The 21,623-nt window shown below is 47.4% G+C and overlaps 1 protein-coding gene across 1 annotated transcript in view; it reads left to right on the top strand.

Annotated features, from left to right (window-relative positions):
• The first annotated feature begins 2,329 nt into the window (after nucleotides 1-2,329).
• Nucleotides 2,330-21,623, top strand: part of SNCA (synuclein alpha) — a 103,691-nt gene continuing 84,397 nt past the window's right edge. Inside the window, exons 1-3 of the mRNA XM_073340686.1 lie at nucleotides 2,330-2,719; nucleotides 8,844-8,989; nucleotides 16,006-16,047. Of these exons, the coding sequence (XP_073196787.1) occupies nucleotides 8,869-8,989; nucleotides 16,006-16,047 (163 nt within the window). The 5' untranslated portion in view covers nucleotides 2,330-2,719; nucleotides 8,844-8,868. The remainder of the gene's footprint in view (nucleotides 2,720-8,843; nucleotides 8,990-16,005; nucleotides 16,048-21,623) is intronic.

The following is a 21,623-nucleotide window of genomic DNA, read 5'->3' as shown; positions in this document are numbered from 1 at the left end:
ACTCTTCAAATTGTCCAGAAAGAACTGGGACATATAAGCAACACAACCCTATAAGATTATCTTTTCATTCCACTGGATATACTTTCTCTTGTATTCAGCAATGAAAAGGAAATAAAACTGCTTCTCTTAATTCTTTAGGCTTTTCTCTAGGCTTAAATTACATAAAAGAAGCTAGAATCTGATCACCCGGCATCCTGCTATCCCACTCTTGCAATAAAACAACACAAATCATTACGTGTTGACACATCCCCTCCAACATGTGACAAATAAATTACAGCTATGATCCTCTCTCCCCAGCAGCAGGAGGGAAGGCCTACTATCCCCCACAAGACACGCTCTCTTTCGAGTATAATTGTACAGCACTGGCAAGTGAGACGAAACACCTTTATGTAATGCAATTATTGTTAGGAGGAAGAAGGGAGGAAAAACCTTGTCTTGAGGACAGGGTTACCTAAGGGAAGAGATTTGTATTCTCAATCAGCCCCCTCTTAGAGGGAGCAATAAACCAGGTTTCTGAACAACTGGCACATTTGAAGTCAGTAGGAGGATGAACCAAATGAAAGTTTATCAGACTGTAGAGAGGCATTAGAAGTTCACTCATGATCTAGGAAGTGCCAGCCTTCTGCTAGCATAATTGTGTGGGGAAGAAACCCTGTTGTTGTTTCAGGGATGGAAGACATCTCTGTGCTGAGCATTTGGATCCTGTGCTGGACGGAAGGGGAAGTGTGACACTCCCTGAAGTCTAGCTCTCTGCCTCTTCTCCTCCTTCACCCAATTGTCTCCCTCCCCCTTGCTCCAGGCTAGGTGATGCAATAAAAATAAGAGAAAAGCTGGTGCTTGGGGGATCCTGCTGACTTTTGGCCTCCTGTGAGATCAAATTGCATTTTCAAATTAGAGAACAAGTCTGATTATTCCAACTTCACTGCAAAAATGTCTAGTGCATCAGGCCCTGGATTATTTTAGTGAGGAAGGAGAGTTGTCTTATTTTCTATTCATGCTGTATAATTAGGGGGGATGGCGGGGGATACCATGATGGCCAAAAATTGAAAGACTCTGGTGGGACCAAGGTTCTAGATATAGGTTTTTGCAACATTCATGTTTTGCGGTGTAGATTTTTTTGCAGGGGGGTGGGGGAGAGTGAGTTCAGTAAGAACAAGTTTCAGAGTAACAGCCGTGTTAGTCTGTATTCGCAAAAAGAAAAGGAGTACTTGTGGCACCTTAGAGACTAACCAATTTATTTGAGCATGAGCTTTCATGAGCTACAGCTCACTTCATCAGTGATGTGACAATAAATTACAAATAAATTACTGATGAAGTGAGCTGTTGCTCACGAAAGCTCATGCTCAAATAAATTGGTTAGTCTCTAAGGTGCCACAAGTACTCCTTTTCTTTTTTCAGTAAGAACAAGTAAACTTCAACTTAAAAAAAGTTTACATGAGAACAGCCATACTGGGTCAGACCAAAGGTCATCTAATCCAGTACCCTATCCTCCATGAATTTATATAGTTTGTTTTTTGAACCCTGTTACAGTCTTGGCCTTCACAACATCCTCTGGCAAAGAGTTCCACAGGTTGACTGTGCATTGTGTGAAGAAATACTTCCTTTTGTTTTAAACCTGCCTATTTTCAAAAGTGAATTAGGCACTTGGAAGTTTAACTCCTGTAGAAAGTCAATGGGACTTAGGCTCCAAAGTGACTTAGGGACCATTTTCCAAAGGCATTTAAGTGCTTAAAAATACAGATAGGTGACTAGGGAGATTTTGAAAACTGCCTAACTCCCAACTCTAGGAACCTTTGTAAACCCTGTCAGTGGCCTAGCTGCAACTGTAGATGATAAAATGCCTTTGAAAGTTTGGTCCTTGGGCACTTTGGAAAATTTTACTGCTATTCTCTTTTCATAGTCAATTTGGGGGCTTAAAGATGAAGATCAGTAGGATCCACCTTTCCTTTTTATCCCTTGGGTATCTTGCAGGGTCTTAATGTGTGTGAATTTAAATAAACATGCCTCTCCCACCATGGATTTGTTATGTACCCAGCTTTAATGTTGTTAATGAATCAAAGGGGGCTGGAGAAGCTAATGATTGCCTGCACCATGCTAGGCCCCTGCCCTCCGCAGCAGTGAGGGCACGATGAAATATTATTCCCCCCACCCACCCTCAGTCTCTGGGGGTATGTCTACATGGCAGCAAGGAGCCAGCAGCTCCCGGGAGTAGGCAAACTGGGGCTAAAAATAGCTGTGTGGAGGAAACTCTCCACTGCCAATCCCATTAGCAGTCACAAGGCGTGCGGGTGCTGAAGCCAAAGCGCTGTCCCTCTCTTCTCGCCCCACTTCAGGCTAAGGAGGGGTTGGTGGGCGGGAGAGGATCGGGAGAAGATTTCCTGCCCCCAAGGATGGGAGGGTGGGGCCGGCTCTCTCCTCCCTCTGGCAAATCAGCCCGAGAGGGTGGGGAAGGAGGGAGAGGGGCTTGCTTTGCACGCTGAAAGTGGATGAACATCCCTCCCCCGCTCTCCTCCTCCCCTTCTCTTCCTCGCTCTCCGCCTGTGGAGCTGGGACCTGGGTGCGTTAGATGCCGGACTCCCTCTCCGCCTCTCCTCCGCCTGCTTTGTCGGGGATGTACTGAACAGGGGGGCCGCTGCCCCGGGGACTCTCCGCTGTGCACCCCTCGCCTCCCCTTGGTGCCGGTTTTAACGCATTTGCAGATTGAGGAGCCCGGCCGGCGGTGAGTGACCTGGCCCTGGCTGCGCTGCTTCCCCACCCGGGGATGGAGCGCGCGGGGCGGGAGCGCTCGGGTGCTCCGGGGTTTGTCTCCCGGGGTGAACGGGGCTGGGGGAGCCTTCCCGACGCGGGTTTTTTTTGGGGGGGGGGGGATGTAGTTTGGGCGAAGTGGAAAAAGCTTCTCATTGAAGCCTGGATGCGGGGCTGCTTGTGTGTTGGGTGGATCTGTACGTGCTTATCCCTGCAGAGTGTGATTTTCTCGGGTGGGGGGGGACCCATAGAGACCCAGTCTGCCAGAGAGACAGGATGGTGGGGCCGCATGTGCCGGTGTGATCCTGGCCCCCTGCCCTGTCTCTGTGTGACCCGGGCTGCATGTGCCGGTGTGATCCTGCCCCCCAGCCCGGTCTCTGTGTGACCCGGGCTGCATGTGCCGGTGTGATCCTGCCCCCAGCCCGGTCTCTGTGTGACCCGGGCCGCATGTGCCGGTGTGATCCTGGCCCCCTGCCCTGTCTCTGTGTGACCCGGGCCGCATGTGCCGGTGTGATCCTGCCCCCCAGCCCGGTCTCTGTGTGACCCGGGCCGCATGTGCCGGTGTGATCCTGCCCCCCAGCCCTGTCTCTGTGTGACCCGGGCCGCATGTGCCGGTGTGATCCTGGCCCCCTGCCCTGTCTCTGTGTGACCCGGGCCGCATGTGCCGGTGTGATCCTGCCCCCCAGCCCGGTCTCTGTGTGACCCGGGCTGCATGTGCCGGTGTGATCCTGGCCCCCAGCCCGGTCTCTGTGTGACCCGGGCTGCATGTGCCGGTGTGATCCTGGCCCCCAGCCCGGTCTCTGTGTGACCCGGGCCGCATGTGCCGGTGTGATCCTGCCCCCCAGCCCTGTCTCTGTGTGACCCGGGCCGCATGTGCCGGTGTGATCCTGCCCCCCAGCCCTGTCTCTGTGTGACCCGGGCTGCATGTGCCGGTGTGATCCTGCCCCCAGCCCGGTCTCTGTGTGACCCGGGCCGCATGTGCCGGTGTGATCCTGCCCCCCAGCCCGGTCTCTGTGTGACCCGGGCCGCATGTGCCGGTGTGATCCTGCCCCCCAGCCCGGTCTCTGTGTGACCCGGGCCGCATGTGCCGGTGTGATCCTGCCCCCCAGCCCGGTCTCTGTGTGACCCGGGCTGCATGTGCCGGTGTGATCCTGGCCCCCAGCCCGGTCTCTGTGTGACCCGGGCCGCATGTGCCGGTGTGATCCTGCCCCCCAGCCCTGTCTCTGTGTGACCCGGGCCGCATGTGCCGGTGTGATCCTGCCCCCCAGCCCTGTCTCTGTGTGACCCGGGCTGCATGTGCCGGTGTGATCCTGCCCCCCAGCCCGGTCTCTGTGTGACCCGGGCCGCATGTGCCGGTGTGATCCTGCCCCCAGCCCGGTCTCTGTGTGACCCGGGCTGCATGTGCCGGTGTGATCCTGCCCCCCAGCCCGGTCTCTGTGTGACCCGGGCCGCATGTGCCGGTGTGATCCTGCCCCCAGCCCGGTCTCTGTGTGACCCGGGCCGCATGTGCCGGTGTGATCCTGGCCCCCAGCCCGGTCTCTGTGTGACCCGGGCCGCATGTGCCGGTGTGATCCTGCCCCCCAGCCCTGTCTCTGTGTGACCCGGGCCGCATGTGCCGGTGTGATCCTGCCCCCCAGCCCGGTCTCTGTGTGACCCGGGCTGCATGTGCCGGTGTGATCCTGCCCCCCAGCCCGGTCTCTGTGTGACCCGGGCTGCATGTGCCGGTGTGATCCTGCCCCCAGCCCGGTCTCTGTGTGACCCGGGCTGCATGTGCCGGTGTGATCCTGCCCCCCAGCCCGGTCTCTGTGTGACCCGGGCTGCATGTGCCGGTGTGATCCTGCCCCCAGCCCGGTCTCTGTGTGACCCGGGCCGCATGTGCCGGTGTGATCCTGCCCCCCAGCCCTGTCTCTGTGTGACCCGGGCTGCATGTGCCGGTGTGATCCTGCCCCCAGCCCGGTCTCTGTGTGACCCGGGCTGCATGTGCCGGTGTGATCCTGCCCCCCAGCCCTGTCTCTGTGTGACCCGGGCTGCATGTGCCGGTGTGATCCTGGCCCCCAGCCCTGTCTCTGTGTGACCCGGGCTGCATGTGCCGGTGTGATCCTGGCCCCCTGCCCTGTCTCTGTGTGACCCGGGCTGCATGTGCCGGTGTGATCCTGGCCCCCAGCCCGGTCTCTGTGTGACCCGGGCTGCATGTGCCGGTGTGATCCTGGCCCCCAGCCCTGTCTCTGTGTGACCCGGGCTGCATGTGCCGGTGTGATCCTGGCCCCCAGCCCTGTCTCTGTGTGACCCGGGCTGCATGTGCCGGTGTGATCCTGCCCCCCAGCCCTGTCTCTGTGTGACCCGGGCTGCATGTGCCGGTGTGATCCTGCCCCCCAGCCCGGTCTCTGTGTGACCCGGGCTGCATGTGCCGGTGTGATCCTGCCCCCTGCCCTGTCTCTGTGTGACCCGGGCTGCATGTGCCGGTGTGATCCTGGCCCCCAGCCCGGTCTCTGTGTGACCCGGGCCGCATGTGCCGGTGTGATCCTGGCCCCCTGCCCTGTCTCTGTGTGACCCGGGCCGCATGTGCCGGTGTGATCCTGGCCCCCTGCCCGGTCTCTGTGTGACCCGGGCCGCATGTGCCGGTGTGATCCTGGCCCCCTGCCCGGTCTCTGTGTGACCCGGGCCGCATGTGCCGGTGTGATCCTGCCCCCCAGCCCGGTCTCTGTGTGACCCGGGCTGCATGTGCCGGTGTGATCCTGCCCCCCAGCCCGGTCTCTGTGTGACCCGGGCTGCATGTGCCGGTGTGATCCTGGCCCCCAGCCCGGTCTCTGTGTGACCCGGGCTGCATGTGCCGGTGTGATCCTGGCCCCCTGCCCTGTCTCTGTGTGACCCGGGCTGCATGTGCCGGTGTGATCCTGGCCCCCTGCCCGGTCTCTGTGTGACCCGGGCTGCATGTGCCGGTGTGATCCTGCCCCCCAGCCCGGTCTCTGTGTGACCCGGGCTGCATGTGCCGGTGTGATCCTGCCCCCCAGCCCTGTCTCTGTGTGACCCGGGCTGCATGTGCCGGTGTGATCCTGCCCCCCAGCCCTGTCTCTGTGTGACCCGGGCTGCATGTGCCGGTGTGATCCTGCCCCCCAGCCCTGTCTCTGTGTGACCCGGGCCGCATGTGCCGGTGTGATCCTGCCCCCCAGCCCGGTCTCTGTGTGACCCGGGCTGCATGTGCCGGTGTGATCCTGGCCCCCTGCCCGGTCTCTGTGTGACCCGGGCCGCATGTGCCGGTGTGATCCTGGCCCCCTGCCCTGTCTCTGTGTGACCCGGGCCGCATGTGCCGGTGTGATCCTGCCCCCAGCCCTGTCTCTGTGTGACCCGGGCTGCATGTGCCGGTGTGATCCTGCCCCCAGCCCGGTCTCTGTGTGACCCGGGCTGCATGTGCCGGTGTGATCCTGGCCCCCAGCCCGGTCTCTGTGGGACCCGGGCTGCATGTGCCGGTGTGATCCTGGCCCCCAGCCCTGTCTCTGTGTGACCCGGGCCGCATGTGCCGGTGTGATCCTGCCCCCCAGCCCGGTCTCTGTGTGACCCGGGCTGCATGTGCCGGTGTGATCCTGGCCCCCAGCCCGGTCTCTGTGTGACCCGGGCTGCATGTGCCGGTGTGATCCTGCCCCCAGCCCGGTCTCTGTGTGACCCGGGCTGCATGTGCCGGTGTGATCCTGGCCCCCAGCCCGGTCTCTGTGTGACCCGGGCTGCATGTGCCGGTGTGATCCTGCCCCCAGCCCTGTTTCTGTGTGACCCGGGCTGCATGTGCCGGTGTGATCCTGCCCCCCAGCCCGGTCTCTGTGTGACCCGGGCTGCATGTGCCGGTGTGATCCTGCCCCCAGCCCGGTCTCTGTGTGACCCGGGCTGCATGTGCCGGTGTGATCCTGGCCCCCTGCCCTGTCTCTGTGGGACCCGGGCTGCATGTGCCGGTGTGATCCTGGCCCCCAGTCCTGTCTCTGTGTGACCCGGGCTGCATGTGCCGGTGTGATCCTGGCCCCCTGCCCTGTCTCTGTGTGACCCGGGCTGCATGTGCCGGTGTGATCCTGCCCCCCAGCCCGGTCTCTGTGTGACCCGGGCTGCATGTGCCGGTGTGATCCTGCCCCCCAGCCCTGTCTCTGTGTGACCCGGGCTGCATGTGCCGGTGTGATCCTGCCCCCCAGCCCTGTCTCTCTGGGCGGCTGGGTCCGTATGTGCCTGTCCCGAGGAAGGGTACGTGTGTTGCAGGGTGTAGAGGCCGCTCCCTCGGCCTGGGGGGCAGTGCTGGGCAGGAGTCAGGTGCCCTCCTCCCCATTTGCTTGTGGGTTCGCTCGGGGGTGGCGCTGCCCCAAGGCGGGGCTTTGCAGTGGATTCCAGCAGGAGCCTCCCTCCTTTCCCACACCCAGCATGTGCTGCACAAACTTAGTTTTATCCTTCCGCTTAGTCCCTCCTCCGCCTCAGGAATCTTCACCAAGGAGGCAATTATGGTCCAATAGTGCAACTCTCGGGGAACGGGGGGGATAAGGGACTGAAGACATTGTCGTCTGAACTGTCATTGCACATGTGCACAGAGATGCCTCATCCCTCCTCTCTCTGCTCGGGGTAATTTCCGTTAGGACAGTGTCCAGGTAGCTGCATCCTTCTGGGGGAGGGCGGGTTTTGTAAAAGGGAATTGGAGATTTCCCCTGCGGATGAGGGTAGGTGTCAAGTCTAGTTAGATCTTGCCTCACCCTAGTAGCTCCCAGAGAGATTGTCTGACAGGCAGAGAGAGAGAGAGAGGTCTCATGCATTTAAACTGACATTCCTATTTTCAGCAACGTGAAAGCTGTTCTCTTTCTGTGGGAAGGATTTTGCAGTGTGTGTTAATGAGCCACAAACCTCGCTCGTATTTTTTATTTTCGCATTTAAATGATCACAAGTTGGTAGTGGTGGCTACAGATGTTTCTTTAGACACCCCGTCCTCCTACTCAGCAACGCAAGAAAAAGGGAGGTACAGGCATCAATAGACTCTTATTCTGTGTGTGGGTGGAGAAATAAAGGATCCAGAGTTAATTTGTTAAAGGGACATTGCTAGGGTTTTTGTTTGTTTGTTTGTTTGTTTTTGAGGACTTAAATGAAGGTCCTGGTCCCACACCTGGTGCTGAAACCACCTGCCAATGTTTGTGGCTTTACAATCACATTTTCCTTTAACAGATTATTATAAATGGCTTTTTCACCCCCTCTGCCACCCAAAAGACCCACACAAATAACAGGGGGAACGGACTATGGTAGGGGGGAAAGAGAAACTGACTATGGCTAAATGCTATCAGATGCACTAAGCAAGCACACAGGGAAAATAGATTTTTTTCCCTAACCTCTTTCAGTTCATAGATTCTAAGGCTAGAAGGGACCACTGTGAATATAGGGATATAATATAATTATAATAGGGGTTACTTGTACTAATAGTAGGTAAACGATTTTCAGAGAGAGGTGTGATTTTTGTTTTGTTTTGTTTGTTTAGTTTTTAAGTTGATGGTGTGTTTTTAACCACACTGGTGGCTCTGAGTGAGGAGATGTGGAGGAATATCATCTAACCAAAGAGCTAAATCCTGCAGTCCTTCGAACAAAACTCCCATTCACTTCAGTGGGAATTGTGTCTCAGTCAAGAATCAAGGGATCTAGAAAAAACCGGTCAAGTCAACCAGTGCACCTCCCTGTCAGAAATGGATTATTTTCTACAGTGAATTGAAACCTCTTCATTTATATGGCTTTTTTTAAAAAAGGCTACGCTTGTCCTACTTGGTTTGTGAGAGTACTGCATAAACCTGATGTGTGTCTGTAACACTGTTAAACTTGTTTGTGTCATAGAAAGTGAGAAGCCATGAAGGCTGTTTGTAGAATTGCGCTTATTGTTGTATGCACTTGTTGAACCACTTTTATTCTGCATGAAATATTGAATGCTACTATGGCCAGATACAGATATATATGTCTGAAGATATATAATATGTGGATATAGATGATTGACAGACAGATAGAATCTTTTTATAAATAACATTCCAGTCAGAGTTTGATCAGTCTTCCTGTCTGAAAAATATTTTCTTATTCAAAATGTTTCTGATTTTTTCCCCTAGAGCTGTGTAAAGAAAATCTTTAGCCATGGATGTATTCATGAAAGGGCTTTCCAAGGCTAAAGAGGGAGTTGTGGCAGCAGCAGAAAAAACCAAACAGGGTGTGGCAGAAGCAGCAGGAAAGACGAAAGAGGGCGTTCTCTATGTAGGTAGGTGGGCAATAGAAAACCAATTGCTATTAACCTGTTTGCTTCTGTTTGCTGAACTGAATGATCAGTGAAAAGATGAGGATCCAGAGTTACCTTGCTATAAGTATAGAGTAACTCAATAATAAAGCTACAGCTATGGAAATGTGATCAGAGTTGAGTCCTAAGTCGGAAGTAAAACCTTTATAAAGATGGACAATGACCTAAAGTCCATTGGGGTGTCATTGCATTGTTGATAGCCACCCGTTATTTTAGCATGGTGCTAAAACCATAGATACCATACCGTAGGAGATCTGTGCCTTACATTACACTGTACTGTAGGAGCCATGTGCCAAAAATAACTGTCCAAGAGCCCTAAAAGTTTAAGGGCACACAGGCTGGTACAGTAATTAACAATATACAAAGACAGAATGACAGGTGGCTTTATAACCAGAATGTTACCAAATATATGGATTTTAAGGACTTTTATTTTAAAGAAAAAGTCAGTTAATTTGGCAATTTATCCAACCCTATCCTTCCTCACTGTATAAAGCAAAGATGATTCAGTAGTTGGAAGGGAATATAATCAGTTGTTTTTCAAGATTTTAAATAAAGATTCCTGATATTCAGTATTCTGTGTACAAGCATCTCATTTCCTTACCTCCCTTGACTGAGTTTTCTCTAATGGTTACTTGTTACATTATAGGCCCATAGCACCTTCCTTCCATGGGTCATGAAAGAATGAGCACTGAAACCCTTTGACAATGAGGAATTATTATACCCATCTTATAAATGGAAAAACTGAGACAAGGAGAGGTTAAGTGACTTGCCCATGTCACACAGGGAGCCTGTGCAGAGCTAGGAATATAATTCACATTTCAAATTCCTGTCCAATGCTTTAACCACAGGATCATCTTCGTTGCTTAGCAGGTTCCAAGCTCTGGGGAACTGTGTCTTCCAAAGGCTGTGATGAAAAATTCATAGGAAAGAACCTGTAAAACACATGATGATTAAATGGTTCGTTAGTTAAAAGAAACAAAGGAAAAAATGGAGGCATAAGTTAAATTAGGTCATGGAAAAATGTGAATGAAATAATATATTCCTTTCAGTATATCCTTTCTGTTTTTTCAAGGTTTTATAGGTAAATACTGGTATGCTATGTGTACTTAGGGAGATGTGCACAGATTTCAGAGGATGGTTGAAAACTGGAATAATTTCCTTGCTATGAAGTATTGGGTTTGCCACACACTCCTATTTTTGTTTTCCTGAATCCCAATACCCTTCCAGGTTAGCATTAGTTTTTAACAAATTATATCTGCTCCAGATACATTAGACTACACATTTTAGCCCATCTTGAACATTCTTTTCCAGTTAAGCCATAGCAAATTCCATTTAACACAGAAAGCAGTGATTTTGCAAACTAAATTTGAAATGAATATATCTTTCAATGTATGTAGGCATTTTTGCACAATTATCAGAATATCTTTCAGTATTTCATTGTCTATTATTAGTTTTCAGTGGTGTATGTTTTATTTCCTTGTAGATCAGGATAGCTCTTCTGTGATTTCTTTTTATTAGGTATGCTCACAAAGTGTATGCTGAGTTAATCTCCATGCCTTTTCCATTTGCTGTGATACTATGAATGCTAAAACCCAGTCCTGCTTCCAGTGAAATCAATGGCAAAATTCCCATGGTCTTCAATATGCTTAGATTGTGAATTGTTTAGGGGTAGGGTCTGTATACTAATAATTAATAATAGTGCAGGAGTGATCCCACACTGAACTGATTTCTTTCATAAAGGAAACATAAACATATATGTAGTTTCACGATAACAGGAAAGGAGCTACTGGCAAAAGATCCACTCTCCTTCATCCCAGGATTGATGACAGCTAGTGTGTCTTGCCTCTGGAAGTTCTTCTTCCCCAGCTGGAATTGTAGTTAAAAATGTCAACTGATCTAGGTTGGCCTGATTCTCCTTCATGCCCTGCTGTAAAAAAGGAAGCCAGCTACTCCTCTTTTTACCTCCCCAGCACAGGGCAGTGGTAACTTCTCTTTTCTCCTGCTCAGACAGATCAGAGGAGGAGGAGGAGAATGGCTAAATTCCTAAAGTACAGTGGAACTCATTTATAATGTAGTGAAATGCATGGAAGCAGTTGAGGATTTTTACTCCACATGGCTGTATGTAGAGTTGCAGCTATAACTGGGTGCATTACAAGTGGGTTCTGTCATGCTACGGGTTGACACCTTCCCAAAAAGAGCCTATTGAGACCAGAATTGAGAGCGTCTTGATAGTAATTTTTAAATTTCAGTTGTCAACTAGTCAATGACTCTTTGTCATAAGTTCTTGGGGACAGATTAATGAGAAGCTGAATTCTTCCTGTCCAAATTACTGCTACCTATTATTCAGAGCATAGTAAAAAAGATATCTAGTGCAAAAAAAGGTGGTAAGAGAATCCCATGGAAAAATATCCACTGTCTAGGAAGCAATGGAATCATTGTAATGGTTTAATCTTCTAGGGCACAAAGGAACATTTCTATCTGTGGGTAAGGGGGTTGTGGAAGACTTGAGAAAGTTTGGATTTTATTCTACTTATCTTCATCCTGAATGCTGTTCTCCTCTCCCATTGTTTCTTTCCTCCTTTCTTAACACCTGATCCAATGTCCGTTGCAGTCACTGGAAAGCCCCTCCTGGATGGATTTTGGATTAGGCCCTGAGTTAGCTTCTTTCTTACACTCTGTGTTCAGAGTCTTAGCTTGTGTGTGCCAGCATAGGTCCAGTGAAATCAATGGAGCTACATTGATTCACATCCGCTGAGCATCAGATCCTTCATAGTGAAGGTATAACTTACAAAGGAACCATGCTGATTAGTTGTTACTAAGAGAAGGGGACTGGGCATTCAGCAACTAAGCCTGGGTTCTGGTTTCTGTTCTGCCACTGACTTGCTGGGTGGCCTGTGCAAGTCACTCAGGCCAGATTGTTTAAACTTGAGTCCCACTGTCTTCATTAGAAATTATGGGTGCTTTGCACGTATGAGTTTATGAAGCTAAATAGGGATTACTTAACCATGTTTATCTTTATGCAAATTTCATTTAAGTGAGTAAGGACTAGATTCTGATTTCAGTGAGACTGTGTGAGGAGTGTGGTACTACTCAATGCAAGAAAGAGTATTTTAATCTGACTCCGAGTATAGCTTTGATGCTCTGAATCAGGGACTGCAGTCTTCTAATCTTGGCCTCAAACTCTCACTATCTCAGGGAAAAGGGATGAGGCTTGTCAGGAGATGGCGTGTGGCAGAGTGAAGCTTTGTTACTCCAGTTTCTCTGCTGCTGTGTGATCTTGGTGTAGGACAAAGTGCCCCCCTCTGCAGCTTTAACTTACACTGGATAGCTCAGTATCAGGTAGCTGGGATACTCTCCCAGTCAGCTCCCCCTCTCCACTGCACTCAAACTCTGGTGTTCATATTTGTGTAGATTTGATCTGACCCACAGCAGGTGCACGGCTACAAAACTGTACCTTCCCCATATTGTTTAGATCATAGAAATGCCTCTGCTGCAGCCTTCTCTCAAGGCATATGTTGTTTTTCTTTGGCAGCAGAAAGGCTAGTGAGATAGCAAAGATATTCCAATTCTGTCTGCTGGAAGAATGAGCAGCCTAATCCCTGCTAAAGTCCTTGTGGAAACAGTTCCCTATAGGAACACTGAGAAGCAGAGGCAATAATCTCTCCTCCTCCCAAGTGGGGTCATGCTTCCCTGTCCCCAACCAGCTGTTGCTTAAAGTGGTGCCTACACCACTGCAGAAAGGGCCTTAACCAGCCCTATGTCGCAATTCAGTGAAGTGCTGAAAATACTCGGCACCTCTAAAGAAGTGCTCAGAAATGAGCCCCTTGTAGGATTGGGTCTCGTTGCCAACACACAAAATAGCTACTTAAGTTTAATAGTGCTGACAAGTACTGTTGAAATGGGAAGGAAGAGTGGTATCTATTATTTCTTGACTTTTCACCCAATGGTCCAAATTCTGCCTGAAAACAGGAGTAATGTCCACCCCCCTCCTCCTGTGCAATCACATGAACCATGTATACATGAAAAGTAGTGTGCACATGTGCCACTATTCTGCCTGAATTGTGCAATCTGTGCAGAGAGGCCATTGCTGAATCAGAGTGTACGTGCAGCCCATGTTTCTTGCCTGCGAGTTCATGCTCTTTCCCCTTCCACAGCCCCTGTCATGCAGGGCACCTTTCTATGATGTTTTGGAGTGGCCAGAATAAAGACAGCCACTTCCCATCATATGCTCCCACTGCTGGCTGCAACTTTACTTCGGTGAGCCCCTGGGCCTCTCCAGCCAGAATTAGTCCCACAGAATTCAGCCACTGTCCTTACAGGACTGTATTCTGATGCTGAGCAAAGCCTAAGTAAAAGGGAAGCTGTGCTACAACACAGCACAAGTAAGGTATCACCATGAAGTGTGAAGCCAGGAAAACTGCATAGCTAGCTGGCTACTACCTTCTGCCAAGTATGAATTTGCTTATGAAAATCTGTGCTTTGGATGGATCCACTGGCCAAACTCTCATGTGGGCAACAGGCCCACTCTCCACAGACCTGATTCTTTATCTCAGTTATAGTAATGTAAATCGGGACTAACTACACTGAATTCAGTGGAATTATACCTGTGTAACGCTAGTGTAAGTGAGGTAAGAATCAAGATATATATTCCTTTCTGGAGATATCTGCTGTGGAGAATTCCTCTGTGAGGATTTTTTGCTGCTTTACCCCATTTCTCCCTACCCCAGCTGTACAGTTAAACATCATAACCATGCTCTTATGTCACTTGAAGGATTTAGCCCATAATAGCAAGGGAGTCAATCCAGCAAGGGGCTGAGTGCTCTGGCTCCAATCCAGCAAAGCACTTAAGCACGTGCTCAATTGTAAGCACATGAATTGTCCTACTGAAGCCAATGAAGTGCTTTGTAGGCCGTTTCTACAAGTCAATGGAATTGCTCGTGTGTTTAAAGTGAAACATGCTTTGCTGGATTGAGGCCAGAGCACATATGACGTGGGATTGAGCCCTGGTGATTTAAGAGGAATCCTTACACATTGAAAGGACTTCTGCTTTGTTTTTAATCAGATAGCTCAGAAACCTTGCAATGATACCATTTGGAATGGAGAAGAACATCTTGTGTTTTTCCTTGCACAAATTGAACAATGAATATAAAGAGGAAAGGACACCATTTCTTTACCCTTTGTTCTGATCATTGGCTATTTACCTAATTTTCAGACAGAGACAATCTTCTCCAAAGTACCCAGGGCAAGTCTGGCATCTTCATTTTCCAGGCTAGAGCATGAAGTCATTTCACATGACACAAAGAAATCATTCATTCTCTCTCTCTCCTTATTCTTATTCTGCTCTTACTCTTTAGTAACAAGACATTTTCAATTATGTAAAAGTTCATAAATCTGATAGTACAGATAATAAACCCCAGGGTTTTAGTTTAACAAACTGGCACCAGTAAAGTACGAAACATAATGCTGATGGAGAGTATGTGCTGTTCTACAATATTTACATTTATATTAGTGTGGTACCCTAATGTGACAACTCTAAAGAATCACTGACTGTCTCTTTCTTCTAACGCTAAACAAAAAACTTTATTAGAATAAGGAAAACAATGTTAAACCTCATGCTACTTTCTCCCTGCTTCACCGTAGAGCTTCTGCCTAGAATTTTCCCTAGAGCCTCTTGTTTGGCTTCCTACTACAGATTTAAAGAAACAGTGCACATGCACACTGTTGAAAAGCCCTGTATGCAAAACAATGTGTGTATACTGAATATGATACATAAAAATTATCCAAATTAAAAAAATAATATAGCTAGAAGTCTCTAAATACTAACTCCTTGGAAAAATGTTTTCTAATATAATAATGTGCATAATAAAGAAACGAAATGCTTTTTAAAATTTAGATCTCAATACTGTCCCTTGAAGACCTAGCCCAATGGTATTATAAAGCTATTACTTTGCCTTCCATGGTATGTATCACATACCCATTCTCTGCACTGTAAATTGCTAAGCATGGTAGGCCAGAGATGAGCTCATCCCCTTCACATGTAGCTAAGTTATAGAATCAGAGAACTAGAAGTCCAGGATGGAAAAAGACATTAAGGGTGGGATTTTCAAAAGCACTCCCTGTAGGTTTATTTCTGCTCCCACTGATGTGAATGGGAGTTTTACCACTGACTCCAGTGGAAAGAGCCCATTTCCTTTCCAATGCAGGATTTTTCCCTAAAGAGCCAGGATGCATTTGCATATGCATCCCAAAATTTGTTTGGTATCTGTGGCTGCCACATCACACTGTACACTCATGTCCAGTATTATATCTGTTACCTCTAGGCATCTCTCAGCATAGCTGCTTTCCAGATTCCACTCTCATTAAACCATTTGTTTTAGATTACTTCCCACAGAAATATTAGCTTGCACTTTTCCAAAATGAATTTCATGACCATGTTTCTATTATCGCTGTGCCCTTTTATATCATTTTCCTGCCCTAACTTTTTGCAGTTCCCCCCAGATTACGACCAGAGTAAAGACTGCAGGATTGAGTTGTAAATCACATATGCTAACCTGGGTCCTGAAACTACACAGCCTTACACACATGAGTAATTTTATGCATATGCGACATTAGTTGAACTGCTCACATGAGTGAGGTTATTCATGTGCAAAAGTTTTTGCAGGATTGGGTGCTTACTTCACAAGCTGTTTACTAGAACACCTAACATGGATGCTTCCCCCACTCCACAACTCAAAACATGGCCACTTATCTTCACCCTTTATTGGTGGTTCTCCAGGTGATCTTCAGTCCTTAAGCCATTACTTATATCAAGCCCAATTTGAATTAATTTTAAACATCTTATGAGACACTATCACGATTTATTAAAATCAGCTGTGCTATATTTACTGCTTTCCCATCACCCACTCACTTGTACCAGTATTTGCTAACTGGTATTTCGAATGCTCATAACTTCATTGTAAAATGATTTTTGCTTTGTTTAGGTTCCAGGACCAGGGATGGAGTTGTTCATGGTGTCACAACAGGTAAGCACACAAGTACATTATTTTAACTGTCTTTTTATCTAAATCTATGACAAATCAGCCATCTAGCTGTTAAATGGGTTCTTCGTCTTTGCACAGCCTCCACCATAGAGATTGACAGCCCTGTTTGGGCAAGTCTCTTTCTCCTTGCGTGGGCAAGAAGGGCACCAGGTGTTGAATGTGGGAGAGGGTGAAAGGGAATGTATTTGGGGGATATGAGGTAGAGTAGGATGCTTGTGTATCTGTCAGGAGGACTGAGACCCATGCTGCCAGATGATTTGGGGGATGAGGGTGTTGTAAAGTGGGTGACAGTTGGCCTGGAGGTGGAGAGTGCTGATGCTACTTGGGGATTAGGAACTGGGACCAACACAACCAGTGACAGGGAGCAGAGTATGCAGAAGCTAGTGGTCAGGAGGTCACTCATACCAGGGATTGTGCAAAGCACATGGGAAGGAAAGGCTGTAGGAAAGTAGGGAGCATTTGAAGCACACAGTAGAGACCAGTGTCAGTAGTCAATAAGTGGTGGAGCGTTTTAGGCAATGCTGGAGCTGCTGTGATGTAAGCTTTCACCTTGTGCAGATATTCCAAGGCCCCCCCGAGGAGAATACATCTGGGGTCTGTATCACAGGTGGCACCTCTGCTTTTTTATCTGAGCCATGCCCTCTTTTTCTTGAACTGTTCTCAAACCTGAATGAGTCACAGGGTTTGAAACTCTTCCATGGCACTAGAGAGTATGGAACTGGCGGATGGTTCTCTTTGCACCATTTCAATATATGAAGGGACACAGTAGAATTGAACTCATAGGGCCTGATCCAAAGCCTATGAAAATCAATGGAAAGAGTCCCACAGACTTCATGGAGCTTTGGATTGGGTCCATAATGAAGAGTGGAAGTGATATTTTCCCAATTTTCTTCATCTATCTGTAGAGCTATACCTGTCTGAATTTGTACACAGCAGGTGATCTTGTGTTTGTCTAATCCATTTAATCTATCTGAAACCGGAGCTCTAGCAAGCAGTGTCTAAGCATTTACATTCTATTGCTCTGTTTTCAACTGCTCAGAACTTTCCAAAACTGTCACTTTTTGGCCTGAAATTTACCAAAATTGGCCTCTTCCTGAGGACGATTTTTTCCCCCTAGAAAGTTTGAGCAAAAACAATTCAGCCATTTTTGAGAATAAGGAGAGGGCAAAATAACATTTCTCCCATTGTTAAAATTATTGTGATTTTAATTAAGGTCTGGCACTGAAGTAGGCAGGAATAGGAGGCTAAAAGCTGGCAGGGAAATTGCCCTTTTGGGAGAAGTGCCTTTCAGAATTGTCAAGAAATTTGGTTTGAATTTGTCACAGTTATGAAGATTTTAAAATTGTCCTTGCAAAGTACAGTCTATTTCAACAACATTAGCACTTTACAATTTGAAAAATAGGCTTCATGGGGCATGCACATGACCTTATTAGCTGTACAGTTTAAAAGTCAGTGAATCTGTGCATTGAATTGATTTGGACAATAACAGGTGTGGTCAGGCAAAAATCAGTAAGCAATATGGTGCAATAATCAGTAAGATGCAAAGTCAGTGAAACTCTTTGATATCCACACAGAGCAGTTAGGACTTAAGCTTTTAAGCTGTTTGAAAAATCTGCATAGTACACTGAATTCCACGCAATTTATCTTCTTTGGAATGATCAACGCAGGGCATATTTACACTTCATCTGGGTACTGCCTCCCAACCCTTGCAGATAGACACACACTAGCTCTAAAAATAGCAGTGAGGATGATGTGGCATGGATGGTGTCATGAGCTATCCACCTGACAATGGACCAAGGGGAACAGAGGGCTAGCCTGTGCCACAAAATCAACTCTACTCTTCTTAGCATGCTATCTCGAGCAGATCTAGCGCATGTCTGTCTAAGCATGCTCGTAGGCACGCTTCCGGCTGCAGCATAAACATTTACTTAAAGGCTTGCGAAAATACCTGAGCAAGAAGTTCAGCAATTCTGAAGACCACTATGAAAGTTAATAGCTCAGATAAGGAATTAGAAAAGAAAGCAGTCTGGGGTAAGACAAAGACTTTTTCTATTGTCTACTGCCCCACCGAGAAGCCCAGAGGAGATAAATAGCAGTTGATTGATTGCTCAGCTGTACAAACCCTACATTTTTTGAAGAAAAACTTCTTGGGAGGCTTATTTAGCCCTGTCTCACATCATATGCCAAATGAATGGTTGAGGAATAAGGAGGATGTTTTAGCAGCTAAGCAACTAGCTGTGACAGTGCTGCAAAATTTAGCCTTAGGACACACACTGAGGCATTCTAAGTTGTTACAAATCCCGGCTATAAGGTTTTCAGCCTGACATCAATCTAAGCTGGCCAGAGCTCAGTTAAGGGGTAGAAGGAGGAAGAAAAGGAGACTCCACTTGAACTAGCAGAGGATCTGTGGTGATTGGTGTGTCCGATGTGTGGTGTATCTAGACAACCAGCATGGACATCCAGATAATTAAGTGGTGGTGATAATGACCAACTGGACTTGAACTTGAAAAGTCCAAGGACACTTTGTGAACCTGTTGAATTTGCAGAAATATTCGAATATTTTTGTGCAGCAGCCTAGCAGGGATGAAAGCTGCCTATCATGAAGAAAGTAGAAATGATTTATTGTGAATCCTGTGAATACCAGTCTATGTCTGATATTCATGAGAAGGGGGATTCCAGCTGGATGCATTACGCGTATGAGAGGGTTGGGAGGGGGAGGGAAGACGTAAAATTTTGTTTGTAAGACAAAGAACATAAGGGCATCAGTTCCGCTAAATGCTGCTTCAGTGAAAAAAATTGACCACAAAAGGATCATTATGAATTTTAGGCAAACCAGAATAGAATAACATAACTGACTGATGATAGGTCTCATCCAGCTCAGGAAAAGGCTGACACCAAGCTGAATAGACAAGGCTTAGGTTTACTGATAGTAATTCCATAATATTTTTATTTAATTCTGTGCAGTTGAGCTCCAGTAATGGACTTGGATTGTTGAATGTAAATTAAAAATATGAAATGGGTCATACCTTTGTACAATTACAGTGAATAGAGCAAACTTGCTTCAAAAGCTGGAGAACGCAGGTTCTAAAGTGAAGCAGTATGGTTTCATATGGAGTAAGTGACTAGAGAACTTGCTCCCTCCAGTACAAACCGGGGAAACTGGGTTTAAGAAATGAATCTTTGGATCTGAACAATTGGTCTGGAAAGGAAAGATAGTGGGTGGATCCAGATTTGTATTTCATTATAGCTAATGATTGTGTCATATATGCTAATAAAGTGTCCTGTAGACCAGTCCATGGAAATTAATCCTGATAAATCATGCTATTTTCGTCTAAATGTGTGATTGAAATATGAAATGTAATGAGTTGTGTCATCTTGAATGGGATTGGAATGTTTCATATAACCTTGTGTTGGAACCAGAGGGGAAGAGATTGACGATTATTTAGCCAGTAATTCAGGCAGGCTGCCTTAAGTGGCTTCAGAGCTGTACTCTCAACATTAGCTTCACCATGGAGTAATTCTGACTTTCCGGTTCCAGCCAAATAACTGATACAGCGAATATCTTGATTAGCACCAGAAGGCTTGAGGCATTTCATATACATTGTCAGCAGCAACTAGTGGGCATAATCAAGTATCAGAGGGGTAGCCGTGTTAGTCTGGATCTGTAAAAGCGGCAAAGAGTCCTGTGGCACCTTATAGACTAACAGACATATTGGAGCAGAAGCTTTCGTGTATCCGACGAAAAGCTTATGCTCCAATATGTCTGTTAGTCTATAAGGTGCCACAGGACCCTTTGCCGCTTTTACTGGGCATAAGATGGTTTGATTTTATCAGGAATAGGGATGTATTATTGAGAAATGGCCTGGAGAGGACTGACGTTATAATCAGTCACTGCTGGTTGGCACTTGTTAGTCAGATTGCCTGCCTTGGAGATAGTCCCCCCACTCTTCGAGCCCTGAAGATCACCTTGAGGGGACTTTTCTCAGCCATGGACTGGCAGCAGCCATGTGATTGTCCATGGTTAATCTGGCTGCACCCAGATCTGCAATAACCCCGTGGGGCTTTTAGACACATAGAATAAAGCTATACAAAGTGGCCATGGATATTTGGCACTATGGACCCTTGCTGCCTCAGCATGCTGTTGCTGTATTACTGTGGGGGCTGATAAACTGCTGCATTCCCAAATTACTACATAGAGTTTTGTATGGGATATGGTTTGATCAACCTGATTAGATTAATTTGATGATTTGATATTAATCCACTTCATTCTAATTTGATTATGTTTATAAACAAATCAAATAAACGTGTGCTTTTGTTTTGTTATTTAGTATAGACAGTAAAATTATATCAAATGGAAGCTTGTGTGGTTTGGATGGCTCTTCCTTAGAGTTAGGGTTCCCGAGGAGTTCCAGAGTAAATAAGAGACAACTCTTTGATGCACCTAGTGGTGGTACATAGAACTGCCTTGTAATCCTCTTATAACTGGTACCTGAGCAGGTATCTTGGTTTCTGAGGGAAAATTGACTTCTCTATTGCCCATTTCTTTCAATAAGCAACATGGGCTCCAGAAACCGTGAGGGCTTGAGATAGACAATATGAGCCGATCAGCTTACAGGCTGACCAGTTCCCTGTAATCGTATCAATACTCCTCACAAGCAGGTAAGAGGAAACGCTCTCCCAGTCTCTCTGTGCTTTTAGCAGAGGAGGGGGCATGCACTTTGACATCTTCTCCACAACTGCAGTTTGTTGCACTTACATGAAGGGATCTGAGAGATCATTGCCTCAGCACCTCTAGCCCCAATCTTACGCCAAAGTATGGGCCTCTGTGACTCCGTGGGAGACACCTAACCTGCTTAGGTGCTTTTGAAAATCCCCCTTGGTACCTAGCAGCATCTTCAGGCACATTTGTAAATCCACACTAAGTGACTTTTAAAAATTGATCTTAAAGCTCACGGTCGTGCTTTTGAAATTTTTATACAAGAATATTAGCTAAAATCTATTCTTGGCAAACCCAGTATAATACTAACCTTGTATTTCTGGGCGAGAACACGCTTTGGGTGGCATGCTTTACTCACGTTCTGCAGAAATCATCTCTGCTTATTGTTTCGAGATGGAAGCACTTCAAATGAATATTTTGTCTCTGGAGAAAGCAGCTTTTCCCAGGAAAGCTATTCAGCAGCCTCTCATGATTGTTGAGATCTGTATCCCAGCCCAGACTAATGATTTGGCAATGGTGTCTGAGGTAGTAAGACAGAAACTGGCAGATGGGGTGTTCTCAAGCCTTCACTTGTGTGCACAGAGGCAGACGCACATCGGGTTCAATGCTCAGCGTTGTTATTTTCTTTTGCAATGTGTTTTATTCTTTTCCCTCTAAGCCAGCAGGATGCAGTTACACTTTGCATTTCTGTTGGTTTGTCTTCCTGTTTCTTTACATACACTGGGTGCTATTAAATATGGACCTAATGCAACAATTTCTCCTGTAGACTGTAACAACAAGCTGTTCATATTGTCCCACAGTAAACAGTAAATCTCTTTAATGGCACCTATTGTGTCTCTTC

Source organism: Lepidochelys kempii, chromosome 4, assembly GCF_965140265.1.
Source record: "Lepidochelys kempii isolate rLepKem1 chromosome 4, rLepKem1.hap2, whole genome shotgun sequence".
In the NCBI taxonomy this organism is placed as follows: Eukaryota; Metazoa; Chordata; order Testudines; family Cheloniidae; genus Lepidochelys; species Lepidochelys kempii.
Note: the sequence above shows the minus strand (reverse complement) of the source record. Positions and strands in the feature narration are given on the sequence as shown.